This window comes from Salmo salar, chromosome 03 (genome assembly GCF_965601325.2).
Source record: "Salmo salar chromosome 03, fSalSal1, whole genome shotgun sequence".
NCBI classification, from domain to species: domain Eukaryota; kingdom Metazoa; phylum Chordata; class Actinopteri; order Salmoniformes; family Salmonidae; genus Salmo; species Salmo salar.
In genome coordinates, this window is record NC_138293.1 from 85,970,692 (window position 1) to 85,990,751 (window position 20,060).

Sequence of the window (20,060 nt, forward strand, 5' to 3'; positions counted from 1 at the left end):
GAGAGATGGAGAGAGAAGGGGAAAGAGAGAGGAGGGAGAAACAAGGAAGGAGAGAAGGGAGGGATGGAGAGTTGGAGAATGAGGTAGGGAGGTAGAGATGGAGAGAAATGTAGGCAGGGAGGGAGAGAAGGAAGGAGGGATGAAGAAAAAGAGAGAGGGAAGGAGTTAAGGAAAGGTGGAGTGAGAGAGATATATTTATAATCTGAGAATACAGCATGGCCTTCCAGTGATACATTGTGAATGCATCATTAGTTGTATGGATAACTTCATTCTACTCACCAAAATAACATACTGTTGGCAGAACTGGAAGACAGAGGAGACAAAAACACAAGACACGGTCAGATGAGATTAATCGAGTCCACGACAAATTAAATTACACAGTGTCCGCACAAAGGAAAAGTCATACTAAATTATGACATTGTGGTAATATTGTATACAATATCCTATCAAACTTCAGTGAGTGCATTGGTAGTGGATTAAATGGGTAATATACAAATTTGAGGGTGGTTACATTTCTCCAGCCCCGTTCCTCAGTTGTTTACCAAAACAGTAACAGGGTGTTGTTATTGTTTGAACTGCAGATGCCCCTTTAAGGTCCTTTCCGACCAACAAAAAAGGGCCATAAATGTGTTAAAAAATAGAATCCATTATAACGTGTCTGACCTGCAGGGTGGGCTGAAGAGCAGGGCGAACAGCACCAGTCCCACCACGGTGGCCATGGCCGAGCGCATCCAGCAGCTCAGCTGGCAGAAGTTACAGTACTGGATGATGGCAATGATCACTGCACAGCAGGTGAGCATGGTGAACTGGGAGACACAGGAAGGAACAATCGTTAGCATTAGCAAACGCTGGAGGAAATTACCAGGGCAAATGAACAGAATAGACATGCTCACCTGTATGGAGAGGTGCATGTCACAGGTGACGTGTGAGAAGACGGACACAGCGGGCAGGGACACCAGCACGGCCCCTATCAAGTGACGGGGGACCCAGCCAGAGATGGCCCTCAGCAGGGTCCTAGTGCAGCTCATCACGCTGTCCAGGTAGAAGGCCATCCTGGGAGAGGAAGAGAGGAGGTTAGCTCAGAGAGGGCTGATAGACAGTACGTGTACAGTAATCCAACCCCATTGAAAAACAGGCTAATGGCCTCCCCTTTTCCCCATCTTCAAACCTCACCCCACTTAGTTCTCTCCCTTCCTTTACCATTCTCCCCCTCTTCCTCTCCTCCCCAGTTCCAACCCACACGTCATATCCCTCTCCCCACCCCCTTTCCCCTCTTCTCCCTCCTCCTTCCATCCCTCCCAACTTCTTCCCCCTTTTTCCTCCTCCTCCCCATCCCTCTCTCCACCTCTCCTTCTCTCCCTCAACCGTCTTACCGTATAGACAGCACCAGCGCCAGGGCCTCCAGCAGGGCAGCCACGGCAACCAAGGTGAGGGCCGGGGCAGGCAGGGGGGCCCCAGGGAGAGAGAGCAGGGGCCGGAGGAGGCAGGCCAGGGAGAGGGCCAGGAACACTGAGCAGCACAGGACCATGTCCAGGAAAGAGCTGAAGGTAGGGCTGGCAAAGGTCTGTACTGCCGCCTGGGTCTCCACCTGGAGACGGGAGGGAATAGATACTTTGTTATTTTTCAACGGAAATGGATTGATTTGCTGTCACAATAGCCAACCTCATACACACACAAAGACACACAAGGCTGAGAGCAGCACAGCGTTAGCCGCCGTTAAGTGCCTTACTAAAGGCATAATGGCAATGAATGGTACCTGGGTCCGGTTGCAGAGTGTAAAGAGATAAAGAGCGGGAGGGTTTGGAAAGGGTAAAAGAGAGAGAGCAAAGGTTGCGGGAGAGAATAGAGAAGCATGGAAGTCTTAAAAAAACATTAATAAAATTGTCTCATTGTGATTAAGTACCGTAATTTCCGGACTATTGAGCGCACCTGAATATAAGACACTGAATTTTAAGAAAATAATTATTTTGAACATAAATAAGCCGCGCATGTCTATAAGCCGCAGGTGCCTACCAGTACATTGAAACAAATGAACTTTACACAGGCTTTAACGAAACACGGCTTGTAACAAAAATAAATAGGCTTTAACGAAACACGGCTTGTAACAAAAATAAATAGGCTTTAACGAAACACGGCTTGTAACAAAAATAAATAGGCTTTAACGAAGCACGGCTTGTAACAAAAATAAATAGGCTTTAACGAAACACGGCTTGTAACAAAAAATAAAACATTTGCAGTAAACAGTAGACTACCAAGAAAGTCATTGGTCACTATCTTCCTCCTCCTGTGCACTGAAACCACTGAAGTCATCTCCTTTCAAAAAAATATGAAAGCGGGAAAAATCCATATTTTAGCCGCGTCATTGTTTAAGCCGCGAGGTTCAAAGCGTGGGAAAAAAGTTGCGGCTTATAGTCCGGAAATTACAGTAATAAATAAGTATGAAACTGAACAAAACATTATCCAGACGTGAAGTTGAACATGCAGTTCCCCCACTGTACCAGCAGAGAGCATCACAAGCTAAGAGGACATCCCTATTGATGTCCTGCAGTGATTTCCCTGTCTTTGCCGCAGTCCTGACAGGCCATACATAGTGCAGTGCTTACAGGTTACTCAGGGAACACACACGCATACACACACAGAGAGCTAGATAGACAGGGTGAAACGGATAGGGAGTCAGTGCGACAGACAAGAAAAGACAGACCAGGTCTAGTCTAGTAGACAGAGAGGAAGTGGGACATCAGAAAGACAGATAAGAGGAATACAGATAGAGACAGACAGACAGACACATACAGACAGAGAGACAGAGTAACAGACAGAGAGGGATACACACCTCTTCCTGGTAGCTAGTCCTGTAGGCAGACTCCAGGGTTCTGTCCAGGAAGGTGTGGCTCAGCTTGTTGATGGGAGGCTTGAAAAAGTAGTCCTTCATCAGACTGGGAGATGGACAGATCAACAGACGTCAGTCAGTCAGTATAGAGAAGACAGACTTGGCGGGGAGAGAGTTACACCAACCTATCATACCACCAGGGCTGTCCGTGTTCATAAGGCACCAAACATTTTGTAATGGAAAATGAAAATGAGCTTTTCTTACTGGACAACTCCAGATAGTCCATCAACTATATCATGTCTGTTTTCTTCCATTTGGTGCCGAATGAACATGACCCAGGGGCTTATTCAGTGGGCAGAAGCATAAGGATCACTACAAACAAAATACCGCAGTGAGTGTTCTATATAGGATTGCAAAATTCCAGTAACTTTCTCAAAACATTAAAAAAAAATTATATATATATTTTTTTTTTATCCCAGTTGGAGAATTCCCAGAATCAGTGGGAATAAGCAGGAAATCCAGATCCTCCAACCCAGATTTCTATAAAACTGGAGATTTTAGGGAAAGGAAGGGAATTTCTGTAACACTAGTTCTATAAAGCACATTGTAAATAGACACACTGTACCAAAACATACATTGACATCACGTGAAATATACGTGTGGGTCTGCTTCTTACATAACAGTTCTGCCTTCAGCGTTCAGAATCTTATCCTTTGATTCCCTTAGCGTGGTCTCAGATCTATTAGTGCTGTCCAGCCAACTCCCCAAAAAGCTCCCCCACATCCATCAAGCCCGGTTCCAGATCAGTTTGTGTAACATCCATCCATCCCCTCACCTGTCCTCTTTGATAACATCCACAAAGTGAGCGTCGCTCCTCTCTCTGAAGTTCTTGGAGCGCAGGGGGATGAGAGCAGAGTGGTCCATCCCCATCCCCATGGCCCCTCCACCCCACTTCTTCTCCTTCTCCTGAAGCATCTCACACAGGGACGTTTGGCTGTTGGTCAGGGGCTCCTCCAGCCTGGGGCTCAGCAGACCGTTCAGGGCCTTAGGGCTGCGGCCTACGGGGCCCTGGGAGGGACATTTGAGAGATGAGGTGTCCTGGTGGAGTTAATAGGAGAGAGGCTAGTGAGAAGCTGTGTGTTTGTGCTTGTGCGTGTGCGTGTGTATGTGTGCGTGCTGAAACAGAAAGAGGAGAGTGAGAAGTGTTAGACCTGAGGTCTTGGATAAGAGTGATTAGTGACTTAGTCAGTGAAGCCAATGAATCAAGATATTTCCGTTTGGCTAGGTTCTATAAAGTGATGTCAGGCTTGTTCTTGTCACGTCATTCCATCATGTATAGTATGGCGATATAAATATGACTTCAGAAATAAAATAACACTAAGCCTGATTGGATGAACTGGGGTTGGATTTAAGTGAAGTCAGGTTGGGATGAGTAAAGGTCACGGCCAGGTTCAAAGGTCAAACATTCACTAGAGTGAGGTAAGGTGAGGCAAACCTTGCTGCTATTGGTCGTGTGATCGTCATGGCAACCGTTCTGCACCGTGCCCTTCTCCAGAACCTGATCCTCCTTTGGAACTACAGCCGCACTGCAGGAGATACAGGGAGACTGGAGAGAGAGAGAAGGAGAGGTATTTGTCTATTTATATCATTTACAGTTTCTTCAATCCTAGTATTGACAAATTCTCATACTGTAGTTTACTCTTGTGTTGTGTGGTTAGTATGCTTAGCCTAAGTATTGATTGGGTGCATCAACCACACACGCACACAAACACAAAACAGTTTTATTTTTCTTAATTCACAAATATGCAAACATATTTTCACTGTTTAATAGGTATTTATTTTCCAGGGCTTGTACTCTGCTAGCTTAGGTCTTAATACCACAAACACAGATATTCTTAACAATACCAAAGTCTTGACATAATAATTATTCTAGAAACATGGTGTCATAGATACTCAATGTCCTCCAGGCTATAGGGAAATGTAACTTCCATCATTCAAACATAAAAACATAAAACAGGGTAGTGACTCGGGAGGATTGATCATATGGCATAAACTGACCTTTCACTACAGCAGATCAAAAAGGGTAACATCCACATTTGGTTCAAACTCAACAAAGCACAATCCTTACTAACAATGATATATATAAAGTCAGCAAAACAAGAAACGTCCCTTTTTCAGGACCCTGTCTTTCAAAGATAATTCGTAAAAATCCAAATAACGTCACAGATCTTCGTTGTAAAGGGTTTAAACACTGTTTCCCATGCTTGTTCAATGAACCATAAACAATTAATGAACATGCACCTGTGGAACGATCGTTAAGACACTAACAGCTTACAGACAGTAGGTTATGAAAACGTAGGAGAGGCCTTTCTACTGACTCTGAAAAACACCAAAAGAAAGATGCCCAGGGTCCCTGCTCATCTGCGTGAACGTGCCTTAGGCATGCTGCATGGAGACATGAGGACTGCAGATGTGGCCAGGGCAATAAATTGCAATGTCTGTACTGTGAGACGCCTAAGACAGCGCTACAGGGAGACAGGATGGACAGCTGATCGTCCTCGCAGTGGCAGACCACGTGTAACAACACCTGCACAGGATCGGTACATCCGAACATCACACCTGCGGGACAGGTACAGGATGGCAACAACAACTGCCCGTTACACCAGGAACGCACAATCGCTCCATCAGTGCTCAGACTGTCCGCAATAGGCTGAGAGAGGCTGGACTGAGGGCTTGTAGGCCTGTTGTAAGGCAGGTCCTCACCAGACATCACCGGCAACAATGTCACCTATGGGCACAAACCCACCATCGCTGGACCAGACTGGACTGGCAAAAAGTGCTCTTCACTGACAAGTCGCAGTTTTGTCTCACCAGGGGTGATGGTCGGATTCGCATTTATCGTCGAAGGAATGAGCGTTACACCGAGGCCTGTACTCTGGAGCGGGATCGATTTCGAGGTGGAGGGTATGTCATGGTCTGGGGCGGTGTGTCACAGTATCATCGGACTGAGCTTGTTGTCATTGCAGGCAATCGCAACGCTGTGCGTTACAGGGAAGACATCCTCCTCCCTCATGTGGTACCCTTCCTGTAGGCTCATCCTGACATGACCCTCCAGTATGACAATGCCACCAGCCATACTGCTTGTTCTGTGCGTGATTTCCTGCAAGACAGGAATGTCAGTGTTCTGCCATGGCCAGCGAAGAGCCCGGATCTCAATCCCATTGAGCACGTCTGGGACCTGTTGGATCGGAGGGTGAGGGCTAGGGCCATTCCCCCCAGAAATGTCCGGGAACTTGCAGGTGCCTTGGTGGAAGAGTGGGGTAACATCTCACAGCAAGAACTGGCAAATCTGGTGCAGTCCGTGAGTAGGAGATGCACTGCAGTACTTAACGCAGCTGGTGGCCACACCAGATACTGACTGTTACATTTGATTTTGACCCCCCCTTTGTTCAGGGACACATTATTCAATTTCTGTTAGTCACATGTCTGTGGAACTTGTTCAGTTTATGTCTGTTGTTGAATCTTGTTATGTCCGTACAAATATTTACACATGTTAAGTTGTTGTCAGTGAGAGGACGTTTCTTTTTTTGCTGAGTTTATATATATATATATATATATATATATATATATATATATATATATATATATATATACAATACCAGTCAAAAGACACACCTACTAATTCAAGGGTTTTTCTTTATTTTAACTATGTTCTACATTATAGAATAATAGTGAAGACATCAAAACTATGAAATAACACATCTGGAATAATGTAGTAAGCAAACAAAAAGTGTTTAACAAATCAAAATATATTTTTGCACACTCTTGACATTCTCTCAACCAGCTTCATGAGGTAGTCACCTGGAATGCATTTCAATTAACAGGTGTGCTTTTTTAATTAATTAGTGGAATTTATTTCCTTCTTAATGCATTTGAGCCAATCAGTTGTGTTGTGACAAGGTAGGGGTGGTATACAGAAGATACCCCTATTTGGTAAAAGACCAAGACCATATTATGGCAAGAACAACTCAAATAAGCAATTTCTGAGGCGGGTAACTCTAATGAACTTATCCTCTGCAGCAGAGGTAACTCTGGTCTCCCATTCCTGTGGCGGTCCTCATGAGAGCCAGTTTCATCATAGCCCTTGATGGTTTTTGTGACTGCACTTGAAGAAAATTTCAAAGTCCTTGAAATCTTCCGCACTGACTGACCTTCATGTCTTAAATCATGTCAGTTAAGAACAAATTCTTATTTACAGTGATGGCCTACCAGGGAACAGTGGGTTAACTGCCTTGTTCAGGGGCAGAACAACAGATTTTTACCTTGTCAGCTCGGGGATTCGATCCAGCAACCTTTCCGTTACTGGCCCAACATGCTAACCACTAGGCTACCTGTCGTCCCTACTAAAGGACACCAATAAGAAGAAGAGACTTGCTTGGGCTAAGAAACACGAACAATGGACAGAATGCCAGTGGAAATCTGTCCTTTGGTTTTTGGTTCCAACCTCTGTGTCTTTGTGAGACGCAGAGTAGGTGAACGGATGATCTCCGAATGTGTGGTTCCCACCGTGAAGCATGGAGGAGGAGGTGTGATGGTGCTTTGCTTGTGACACTGTCAGTGATTTATTTAGAATTCAAGGTACACTTAACCAGCATGGCTACCACAGCATTCGGCAGCGATACGCCATCCCATCTGGTTTGCGCTTAGTGGGACTATAATTTGTTTTTCAACAGGACAATGACCCAACACACATCCAGGCTGTGTAAGGGCTATTTGACCAAGAAGGAGATTGATGGAGTGCTGCATCAGATGACCTGGCCTCCACAAATCCCCCGACCTCAACCCAACTGAGATGGTTTGGGATGAGTTGGATTGCAGAGTGAAGGAAAATCAACCAACAAGTGCTCAGCATATGTGGGAACTCCTTGTGTGTGTGTGTGTGTGTGTGTGTGTGTGTGTGTGTGTGTGTGTGTGTGTGTGTGTGTGTGTGTGTGAGAGAGAGAGAGAGAGAGCCAATGAAGTGAGGGTTTGTGCCAGTGAAATGTGTGTGAGTGAGTGTGAGAGGGAGAGAGAGAGCCAACGAAGTGAGGGTTTGTACCAGTAAAATGTGTGTGAGTGAGTGTGAGAGGGAGAGAGAGCCAACGAAGTGAGGGTTTGTACCAGTGAAATGTGTGTGAGTGAGTGTGAGAGGGAGAGAGAGCCAACGTAGTGAGGGTTTGTACCAGTGAAATGTGTGTGAGTGAGTGTGAGAGGGAGAGAGAGAGCCAACGAAGTGAGGGTTTGTACCAGTGAAGTGTGTGTGAGTGAGTGTGAGAGGGAGAGAGAGAGCCAACGAAGTGAGGTTTTGTACCAGTGAAGTGTGTGTGAGTGAGTGTGAGAGGGAGAGAGAGAGCCAACGAAGTGAGGGTTTGTGCCAGTGAAGTGTGTGTGAGTGAGTGTGAGAGGGAGAGAGAGAGCCAACGAAGTGAGGGTTTGTACCAGTGAAGTGTGTGTGAGTGAGTGTGAGAGGGAGAGAGAGAGCCAACGAAGTGAGGGTTTGTACCAGTGAAGTGTGTGAGCCCATGTGAAGGGCTTTCTAACGTCTCTCCATGTGTGTTACCTCATGTAATGCCAAGGATGCAGCAGTTTGTCCGCCAAACTCCTCTCCTCTCCCCTCTTCACTTCTCCTCTCATCCTTCTCATCTGTCTTTCCCTAACGAGACCCCCACGACAAGCACTGGCAGATGTAGTGGTGGTACGGGAGGATTATAGTGGAACTGTGGGGGCTAATTGCTATCTATAAAGCATGTGTGTGTGCATACTGTATGACTGAGGAGTAGTGAATACTGGATATAGGTGTAGCAGCAGAGTAAATATACAGTACATTCGGAAAGTATTCAGACCCCTTGACTTTTTCCACATTTTGTTATGTTCCAGCCTTGTTCTAAAATGGATTAAATAGTTTTTTCCCTGATCAATACCCCATAATGACAAAGCAAAAACAGGTTTCTAGAATATATCACATTTACATAAGTATTCAGACCCTTTATTCAGTACTTTGCTAAAGCACCTTTAGCAGTGAATACAGCCTGGAGTCTTCTTGGATATGACGCTACAAGATTGCCACACCATTACTTGGGGAGTTTCTCCCATTCTTCTCTGCTGATCCTCTCAAGCTCTGTCAGGTTGGATTGAGAGCCGAACCCACTCCTGCGTTAACTTGGCTGTGTGCTTAGCGTCGTTGTGCTGTTGGATGGTGAACCTTCGACCCAGTCTGAGGTCCTGAGCACTCTGGAGCAGGTTTTCATCAAGGATCTCTCTGTATAATGCTCCGTTCATCTTTCCCTCGATTGTGACTAGTCTCCCAGTCCCTGCCGCTGAAAAACATCCCCACAGCATGATGCTGCCACCACCATAGGGACGGTGCCAGGTTTCCTCCAGACGTGACGCTTGGCATTCAGGCCAAATAGTTCAATCTTTACTTTATCAGACCAGAGAATCTTGTTTCTTATGGTCTGAGAGTCCTTTAGGTGCCTTTTGGCAAACTCCAAGTGGCTGTCATGTACCTTTTACTGAGGAGTGGCTTCCGTCTGGCCACTCTACCATAAAGGCCTGATTGGTGGAGTGCTGCAGAGATGGTTGTCCTTCTGAAAGGTTCTCTCATCTCCACAGTGGAACTCTGGAGCTCTGTCAGAGAGACCATCGGGTTCTTGGTCACCTCCCCAACCAAGGCCGTTCTCCTCCGATTGCTCAGTTTGGTTGGGCGGCCAGCTCTAGGAAGAGTCTTGGTGGTTCCAAACTTCTTCCATTTAAGAATGATGGAGGCCACTGTGTTCTTGGGGACCTTCAATGCTGCAGAAATGTTTTGGAGGCTGTGCCTCAACACAATCCTGTCTCTGAGCTCTACGGACAATTCCTTCAACTTCATGGCTTGGTTTTTGCTCTGACATGCTCTGTCAACTGTGGGACCTTTATATAGACAGGTGTGTGCCTTTCCAAATCATGTCCAATCAATTAAATTTACCACAGGTGGACTCCAATCAAGTTGTAGAAACATCTCAAGGATGATCAATGGAAACAGGATGCACCTGAGCTCAATTTCGAGTCTCATAGCAATAGGTCTGAATATTTACGTAAATGCGATCAGTTTTTAATTTTTAATACATTTGCAAAAAATTCTAAAAACATGTTTTCACTTTGTTATTGTGTGGTATTGTATGTAGATTGATGAGGAACATGTTTTATTTAATCCATTTTAGAATAAGGATGTAACGTAACAAAATGTGGGAAAAAAAATCAAGGGGTCTGAATACTTTCCGAATGCACTGTATCTTGTCTCTATATTGAGCCTCATTACTCCATCATGACACTAAACCCACCATGGGGACCAAATCCGATTTATACTAATGTCAACACATTCATGGGCTGTATTCAGAGTAGGCTTGCTGATCTAGGATCAGATTTGCCTTTTAGATCATAATGAATAAGACGATATGGACAGGGGTGACCTGATCCTAGGTCAACACTCCTACACTTCACAAGTAACAGTAAGGGAATAGAGAATTGTCTCTGTTGGTGAATATTACATTATATGCGTTGTGGATAAGCAAGGGTCAGCCACATGTACAGTTGAAGTCGGAAGTTTACATACACTTAGGTTGGAGTCATTAAAACTCGTTTTTCAACAACTCCACAAATTTCTTGTTAACAAACTATAGTTTTGGCAAGTCGGTTAGGACATCTACTTTGTGCATGACACAAGTAATTTTTCCAACAATTATTTACAGAAAGATTATTTCACTTATAATTCACTGTATCACAATTCCAGTGGGTCAGAAGTTCACATACAAAAAGTTGACTGTGCCTTTAAACAGCTTGGAAAATTCCAGAAAATGATGTCCTGGCTTTAGAAGCTTCTGATAGGCTAATTGACATCATTTGAGTCAATTGGAGGTGTACCTGTGGATGTATTTCAAGGCCTATCTTCAAACTCAGTGACTCTTTGCTTGACATCATGGGAAAATCAAAATAAATCAGCCAAGAACTCATAAAAAAATGGTAGACCTCCACAAGTCTGATTCATCCTTGGGAGCAATTTCCAAATGTCTGAAGGTACCACATTCATCTGCACAAACAATAGTACACAAGTATAAACACCATGGGACCACGCAGCCGTCATACCGTGGTCCCGTGTGGCTCAGTTGGTAGAGCATGGTGTTTGCAACGCCAGGGTTATGGGTTTGATTCCCACGGGGGACCAGTACGGGAAAAAAATGTATGAAATGTATGCATTCACTACTGTAAGTCGCTCCGGATAAGAGCGTCTGCTAAAATGACTAAAATGTAAATGTAATACCGCTCAGGAAAGAGACGTGTTCTGTCTCCTAGAGATGAATGTACTTTGGTGCGTAGAAGTGCAAATCAATCCCAGAACAACAGCAAAGGACCTTGTGAAGATGCTGAAGAAAACAGGTACAAAAGTATCTATATCCACAGTAAAACGAGTCCTATATCGACATAACCTGAAAGGCCGCTCAGCAAGGAAGAAGACACTGCTCCAAAACCGCCATAAAAAAGCCAGACTACGGTTTACAACTGCACATGGGGACGAAGATCGTACTTTTTGGAGAAATGTCCTCTGGTCTGATGAAACAAAAATATAACTGTTTGGCCATAATGACCATCGTTATGTTTGGAGGAAAAAGGGGGAGGCTTGCATGCCGAAGAACACCATCCCAACCATGAAGCACGGGGGTGGCAGCATCATGTGGGGGTGCTTTGCTGCAGGAGGGACTTGTGCACTTCACAAAATAGATGGCATCATGAGGATGGAAAATTATGTGGATATATTGAAGCAACATCTCAAGACATCAGTCAGGAAGTTAAAGCTTGGTCGCAAATGGGTCTTCCAAATGGACAATGACCCCAAGCATACCTCCAAAGTTGTGGCAAAATGGCTTAAGGACAACAAAGTCAAGGTATTGGAGTGGCCATCACAAAGCCCTGACCTCAATCCCATAGAAAATTTGTGGGCAGAACTGAAAAAGTGTGTGCGAGCAAGGAGGCCTACAAACCTGACTCAGTTACACCAGCTCTGTCAGGAGGAATGGGCCAAAATTCACCCAACTTATTGTGGGAAGCTTGTGGAAGGCTACCCGAAACGTTTGACACAAGTTAAACAATTTAAAGGCAATGCTACCAAATACTAATTGAGTGTATGTAAACTTCTGACCCACTGGGAATGTGATGAAAGAAATAAAAGCAGAAATAAATCCTTATCTCTACTATTATTCGTACATTTCACATTCTTAAAATAAAGTGGTGATCCTAACTGACCTAAGACAGGGAATTTTTACTAGGATTAAATGTCAGAAATTGTGAAAAACTGAGTTTAAACGTATAAGGTGTATGTAAACTTCCGACTTCAACTGTAGATATCTTGTTAAGTTAGGGCCCTGTGTTTTATGCAATTATGTAACATGCTTGGGTTTTAACCTTAATTTAAACTTTGATTCACTTTTTAGGTCAAATGGTCCAACTCCATACTCAAACACAGGGCCCTACAATTATGTTCTGAAGACATGTCTACTGAGCTGAACATTTGTTACACTATGACCATTTTCTAAATGAAGTCGAAGTACAGTATGTTATTACATCCAAAGAATATGTCTATCCAAGTTACACAGTAGAAAAACACCAAAGAGGGGAATGAGCACACACATGACCCCCATCTCCCCTTTACCCTGCAGAATACCATGTCCTCACCATGGCCCTGTCGGGAGCCTCTCCCTGGGGTAGGCCGCAGGCTGAGGGGGCTCTGGGGGGTCCATCTGGGGTGTGGGCACGGGGTGTGGGACAGTGGGTGTCCCCCCCAGGCTCCAGGCCAACCAGGCCCAGCTGGGAACAGCTACAGTGGCACGGCTCCACCTTCCTCCCTGAGATCAGGTAGGTCTTCAATCCTGAAGGAGACAGAACACAGAGATAGATGTCAGTGACAGAGACTCTTATCAACACACATGCGGCAAAAGGTAGAAGAAAAGTGCCTTTTATGTGAAGAGAATGTATGCATGTGTGTGCTTTAGAACGATCCTGACGCCTCAGAACAGTTGGGTAGGCTGTTTGGCAGCTGCTGTTAGTATGTGTTGTGCTCTTCCTCTGAGTTGTGCAAGCAAGTAGAGCAGAAACTGGCCACCAAGGGCGTCATGCACCCCAAAACCTGAGGGGGCACAAAGTAAGTGAGGATGGCTGGGGGGGTGGTAAGCGAAATGTAATTTTTCAAATACCTGAAACAGCTTTTCATCTAGAGCAATAACCACTATGTAAAATTCTATGTCAAAAATATGTACACTACTGTTCAAAAGTTTGGGGTCACTTAGAAATGTCCTTGTTTTTGAAAGAAAAACAATTTTTTGGTCCATTAAAATAACATCAAATTGATCAGAAATACAGTGTAGACTTTGTTAATGTTGTAAATGACTATTGTAGCTGGAAATGTCAGATTTTTTATGGAACATCTATATAGGCGTACAGAGGCCCATTATCAGCAACCATCACTCCTGTGTTCAAATGGCACGTTATGTTAGCTAATCCAAGTTGATCATTTTAAAAGGCTAAATGAGCATTAGATAAGCCTTTTGCAATTATGTTAGCACAGCTGAAAACTGTTGTTCAATTTAAAGAAGCCATAAAACTGGCCTTCTTTAGACTAGTTGAGTATCTGGAACATCAGCATTTGTGGGTTCAATTACAGGCTCAAAATGGCCAGAAACAAAGAACTTACTTCTGAAACTCGTCAGTCTATTCTTGTTCTGAGAAATGAAGGCTATTCCATGCGAGAAATTGCCAAGAAACTGAAGAATCTCGTACAATGCTGTGTACCAGTCCCTTCACAGAACAGCGCAAACTGGCTCTAACCAGTATAGAAAGAGTGGGAGGTCCCGGTGCACAACATAGCAAGAGGACAAATACATTAGAGTGTCTAGTTTGAGAAACAGACGCCTCACAAGTCCACAACTGGCAGCTTCATTAAATAGTACTCGCAAAACACCTGTCTCAACATCAACAGTAAAGAGGCGACTCCGGGATGCTGGCCTTCTAGGCAGAGTTCCTCTGTCCAGTGTCTGTGTTCTTTTGCCCATCTTAATATTTTATTTTTATTGGCCAGTCTGAGATATGGCTTTTTCTTTGCAACTCTGCCTAGAAGGCCAGCATCCCGGAGTCGCCTCTTCACTGTTGACGTTGAGACTGGTGTTTTGTGGGTACTATTTAATGAAGCTGCCAGTTGAGGACTTCTGAGGCGTCTGTTTCTCAAACTAGACACTCTAATGTACTTGTCTTCTTGTTCAGCTGTGCACCGGGGCCTCCCACTCTTTCTATATAAAGGTGAGATAGATATCGATTTTGAGACATGACATATACACTGAACAAAAATATAAACGCAACATGTAAAGCGTTGGTCCCATGTTTCTTGAGCTGAAATAAAATATCCCAAAAGTTTTCCATACTCACAAAAAGCTGATTTCTTTCAAATTGTGTACACATTTGTTTACATCCCTGTTAATGATTATGTGAAAGATGGCGCTGGAAGAAATGGCAGCCATTTTACGGGTGCCTAACCAATTGTGCTATTATGTGTTTTTTTTCACGTTATTTGTAACTTATTTCGTACATAATGTTTCTGCCACCGTATCTTACGGCAAAAAATAGCTTCTGGATATCAGGACAGCGATCACTCACCTCGGATTAGACAAAGATTTTTTCTTCAACAAGCAGGACGCACAGGATGCACAGGATGTACATGTAACACATGACAAGGCCAACATCCCCGTCATTGGCAAGAGAAAGAGACGCAGGTATAGAGGACACAGGGTTGGGGTGGCCCGTAAGGATCCGCCGACAGCGATTGGGAAATCTGCCCTTACCATCAATATTACTTGCCAATGTACAATCATTGGACTATAAATTAGACGAGGTACGATCACGAATATCCTACCAACGTGACATCAAAACTGTAATATCTTATGTTTCACCGAATCGTGGCTGAATGACGAAATGGAAAACTTTCAGCTGGCGGGATATACGCTGCACCGGCTAGATAGAACAGCACACTCCGGTAGGACAAGGGGAGGCGGTCTGTGTATATTTATGAACAACAGCTGGTGCACGAAATCTAAGGAAGTCTCAAGATTTTCCTCATTTTTATCAGCACGTTAAATGCGCAACCAGAGGAAAAAAAATTCTAGATCACCTTTACTCCACACACAGAGACGCATACAAAGCTCTCCCTCGCCCTCCATTTGGCAAATCTGACCATAATTCTATTTTCCTGATTCCTGCTTACAAGCAAAAATTAAAGCAGGAAACACCAGTGACTAGATCAATAAAAAAAGTGGTCAGATGAAGCAGATGCTAAGCTACAGGACTGTTTTGCTAGCATAGACTGGAATATGTTCAGGGATTCTTCCGATGGCATGGAGGAGTACACCACATCAGTCACTGGCTTTATCAATAAGTGCATCAAGGACGTCATCCCCACAGTGACTGTACGTACATACCCCAACCAGAAGCCATGGATTACAGGTAACATCCGCACTGAGCTAAAGGGTAGAGTGGCCACTTTCAAGGTGCGGGACTCTAGCCCGGAAGCTTATAAGAAATCCTGCTATGCCCTCCGACGAACCATCAAACAGGCAAAGCGCCAATACAGGACTAAGATTGAATCGTACCACACCGGCTCCAACGCTCGTCGGATGTGGCAGGGCCTGAAAACTATTACAGACTACAAAAGGAAGCACAGTCGCGAGCTGCCCAGTGACATGAGCCTACCAGACGAGCTAAATCACTTCTATGTTCGCTTCGAGGCAAGCAACACTGAGGCATGCATGAGAGCATCAGCTGTTCTGGACGACTGTGTGATCACGGTCTCCACAGCCGACATGAGTAAGACTTTTAAACAGGTCAACATTCACAAGGCCGCTGGGCCAGACGGATTACCAGGACTTGTGCTCCGGGCATGTGCTGACCAACTGGCAGGTGTCTTCACTGACATTTTCAACATGTCCCTGATTGAGTCTGTAATACCAACATGCTTCAAGCAGACCACCCTAGTCCCTGTGTCCAAGAACACTAAGGTAACCTGCCTAAATGACTACCAACCCGTAGCACTCATGTCCGTAGCCATGAAGTGCTTTGAAAAGCTGGTAATGGCTCACATTAACACCATTATCCCAGATACCCTAGACCCACTCCAATTTACATACCGCAGATGTCTCAAGTTTTTAGGGAGTGTGCAATTGACATGCTGACTGCAGGAATGTCCACCAGAGCTGTTGCCAGAGAATTGAATGTTCATTTCTCTATGATAAGCCGCCTCCAACGTTGTTGTAGAGAATTTTGCAGTACATCCAACCGGCATCACAACCGCAGACCACGGGTAACCACACCAGCCCAGAACCTCCACATCCACCTTCTTCACCTGCGGGATCATTTGAGACCAGCCACCTGGACAGCTGATGAAACTGTGGGATTGCACAACTTTAGAATTTCTGCAAAAATTGTCAGAAATCGTCTTAGGGAAGCTTCTATGCGTGCTCGTTGTCCGTCCAGTCTTAACCTAACTGCAGTTCAGCATCGTAACCGACTTCAGTGGACAAATGCTCACCTCCGATGGCCACTGGCATGCTGGAAAGTGTGCTCTTCATGAATCCTAGTTTGCTGATGTCAACGTTGTGAACAGAGTGCCCCATGGTGGCGGTGGGGTTATGATATGTGTTGCATAAGCTACAGACAACGAACACAATTGCATTTCTGCAATTTGAATGCACAGAGATACCATGAAGATATCCTGAGGCCCATTTTCATGCCATTCATCCACCACCATAACCTGATGTTTCAGCACGATAATGCACAGTCCCATGTCACAAGGATCTGTACACAAAAATGACCCAGACATGTCCCCCATTGAGCCTGTTTGGGATGCTCTGGATGGACGTGTACGACAGCGTGTTCCAGTTCCCACCAATATCCAGAAACTTCGCACAGCCATTGAAGAGGAGTGGGATAACATTCCATAGGCCACAATCAACTGCCTGATCAACTCTATGCGAAGGAGATGTGTCGCGCTGCATGAGGCAAATGGTGGTCACACCTGATACTGACTGGTTATCTGATCCACGCACCTACCTTTTTTTTAAGGTGTCTGTGACCAACAGATGCATATCTGTATTCCCAGTCATGTGAAATCCATAGATTATGGCCTAAATAATGTATTTCAATTGACTGATTTCCTTATGAACTATAACTCAGTAAAATCTTTGAAATTGTTACATATTGAGTTTATATTTTTGTACAGTGTAGTATTTTCATATTTTAATATATGCTGTTCATGTTACTGTGAAGTTTCTTTTTCGAAGACTTCTCTTTTTTCCTCCAAATCCTTTTATATTGAATTCAGCTTGTATCATGCTAATTTGGCAACCAGCGGAAACAACTTGGAAGATGATGGCCACTAAATGTAAAATCCTGAAAAATGTTGGTGACAACGCTGCACCGCTCAGAGCGACAGAACCCGGTGCTTATTATGGGATGTATTAGGTTACGAAATCCAAATTATTGGATATAATGTTAATGATATGTTGGAGAAAGACCCCACTGAACTATTCAGAACATGAAGAGTCCCATTTGTCTTGGTAAAATGTATTGTGTAACATAAGGAAGTGAAACGTCAACACCAACGCACGTTTTCACCCACTATGGGCAGAGTAGTCTAACAAACAATGTATTAGTGAGGTGTGTGTATCAGGCTATTAAACACACCACCAATTTGAAAGGGAAATGAACAGCCTGTACCTCAAGGAAATCTTTCCACCCCCCCCACCCCCCCCCCCCCCCACCCCCACACACACACACACACACACACACACACACACACACACACCACATCCTCCTTGCTTCCTCGTTTCTGCTCTCTCCATGTCTGTGTCTCTCCCTCTCCTCTCTGGCTTCAGGCCACCTCAGTCAGTGGTTTTGATGAGACACACAGGATATAAGTGCAGCACCGAAGGTTCATCCTAATAGCCTATCTATTCTCTATAATGAGAAACTGCTTTTTCTCACTGGGCGGCAACATTTACATTTTAATTAAGTATCACTCAAAATGGCTTTCATTTGTTCAAAGGGTGAAATAGAAAATGGTGTGTGTGTGTGTGTGTGTGTGTGTGTGTGTGTGTGTGTGTGTGTGTGTGTGTGTGTGTGTGTGTGTGTGTGTGTGTGTGTGTGTGTGAGAGAGAGAGAGAGAGAGAGAGTCGGTGTGAGCGCGCACGTCTCTGTGTGTGCATGTATGTTTTATAATTCTACAATAAAGTACAGAATCAGATTGCATATCACAAATATCTGGGTAATTAGTGCATTTGCGTGATGTGTTCAATAAAACTGATTTTACATGAACATATAGGCCTATGGGCTAGGCTACATGAGACATGCGACTATGATTTGAAAAAGTAGCAAAAAAAGGCATGTTGTTTTTTGCCTTACTGCACTCAATCTGGGAACCATTCACACAAGTGATAATATATCATTCACAAGTGATAGGCTAATATTGTCACCCATCAGACTATTCTTGATTGAATCTTGTCTTTACATATACTAAATATTATGTGTGAAATTTGTTTTGATTTAGAATGGACCATTATCATGCACCTGTCTCGAAAATACATGTCATCTATGCACTTAAATAGCTAATGCAGGACGCTTTTCCTGTGGTTCATTTTCATGCCAGCCAGGTAGGCTATACTCCTGTTGTAAAGCGTAGCAATGTGCTTAATATTAGGAAAGTTGAGAAATAAATATAGTATGCCTAGACTAATAAAAGCTGATGGGATGCTCATCTTTTTAATAGAGGCCATCACTGTTTTCTCACGCAATTGCATAGCCTATAGAAATGTTGCGCAGCATGAGTTTATGGGATCTCATGAAGTGTTTGAATAGATTTTTTTGAACACATTTGCATTGATGTCAGAGTGATTAGAGGGACAATAGAGTGCTGAGTACCAGGCAGTTAGTAAGTTTGGTAGACTACTAATGACCATCAGCAGCATCAGAGCTTGGAGAAGCCTAATAACCATGACTAAACGGTCACGTGGAATTTGAGTACCGTCATGACTCGTGACCGCCGGTGTGGAGGTAATACGGTCACCCTAACAGCCCTAGTTGAGAGTGAGGACTGAGTTATACGAGCAGTGTGTGAGCTCTGGCAACCTTTTTACTGATGGAGAAGCTGGAAGCCATTCCAGGGATGTTGGAGTTGGCTTCAGAGATGGGCTTCCTGTGAATCTCTGATTTATTTAGTAGAAGTAGTAGCAAGATAGGATAGCAAATTGGTAAGTATAGTAAGTTTGATAAGAGTAGGTTATTGTCCATTTTATATAAATACAAATAAATAAAAGTATACAAATTGTGATGCGTCTTTTTTGTGTGTGTGTATGCGCATGTACTATGTCTGCTTACAGTCATGTACATGTCCTGAGTTAAAAATCTATGTGAGCAGCCCTCTAGTCACTCGATGTCTCTTTCTCCACACAGAGATCTGACAACGACACAGGCTAGTGGTAATGTCATTGGCTCAGGTACCTGCCGGTGGCCCTGTACTTAACCACATCATTCAGCTGTCAGTGAAACCCCAGCCTTGAGCCCCATCCATCCTGAGTGCTTTAGACAGTCCCTGGCTGCGTCCCTATGGGCCCTGGTGAAAAGTAGTGCACTACATAGGGAATAGGGTGCCATTGTGTATGTGTGAGTGTGTGGGTGTGTGGGAGTACTACAATGAGGAGTACTACAATGAGATAGATTGTAAGAGAGAAGGAACTTGGATCGATACAAAGGTTCCTCAGAATACAAGGCTCAAAGATGAAGCTGCCAGCGGCAAGTAAACAGAGAGAAACAAATAAGTAATTCCCTGCACCACTGATGCAAAAGAAGCAGACAGGTGAGAAGGGGAGAGGAGAGAAGGCAGGAGGAACAGGAGAGGGGAGAGATGGGAGGAGAAGGAGACAGGAGAGGAGAGATGGCAGGAGACCGGAGAGGAGGGGAGAGACGGCAGGAGCAGAGAGGAGCGGAGGGGAGAGGAGAGACGGCAGGAGGAGACAAGAGAGACAGCAGGAGAAGAGAGGAGAAACGGCAGGAGAAGGACACAAGAGAGGAGGGGAGAGGTGGCAGGAGAAGGACACAGGAGAGGAAGGGAGAGGAGAGATGGCAGGAG

General features: G+C 44.5%; 1 protein-coding gene across 2 annotated transcripts in view; it reads right to left on the reverse strand.

The window, feature by feature from the left end:
* Positions 1-20,060, reverse strand: part of LOC106601890 (adenylate cyclase type 9) — a 68,190-nt gene that overhangs the window by 7,813 nt on the left and 40,317 nt on the right. For both annotated transcript variants that reach the window (XM_045715638.2, XM_045715639.2), the window contains 8 exons: positions 12,572-12,765; positions 4,323-4,433; positions 3,663-3,925; positions 2,831-2,933; positions 1,374-1,588; positions 894-1,053; positions 664-806; positions 280-303 (listed from right to left, as the gene is read on the reverse strand). In XM_045715638.2, the coding sequence (XP_045571594.2) occupies positions 280-303; positions 664-806; positions 894-1,053; positions 1,374-1,588; positions 2,831-2,933; positions 3,663-3,925; positions 4,323-4,433; positions 12,572-12,765 (1,213 nt within the window). The remainder of the gene's footprint in view (positions 1-279; positions 304-663; positions 807-893; positions 1,054-1,373; positions 1,589-2,830; positions 2,934-3,662; positions 3,926-4,322; positions 4,434-12,571; positions 12,766-20,060) is intronic.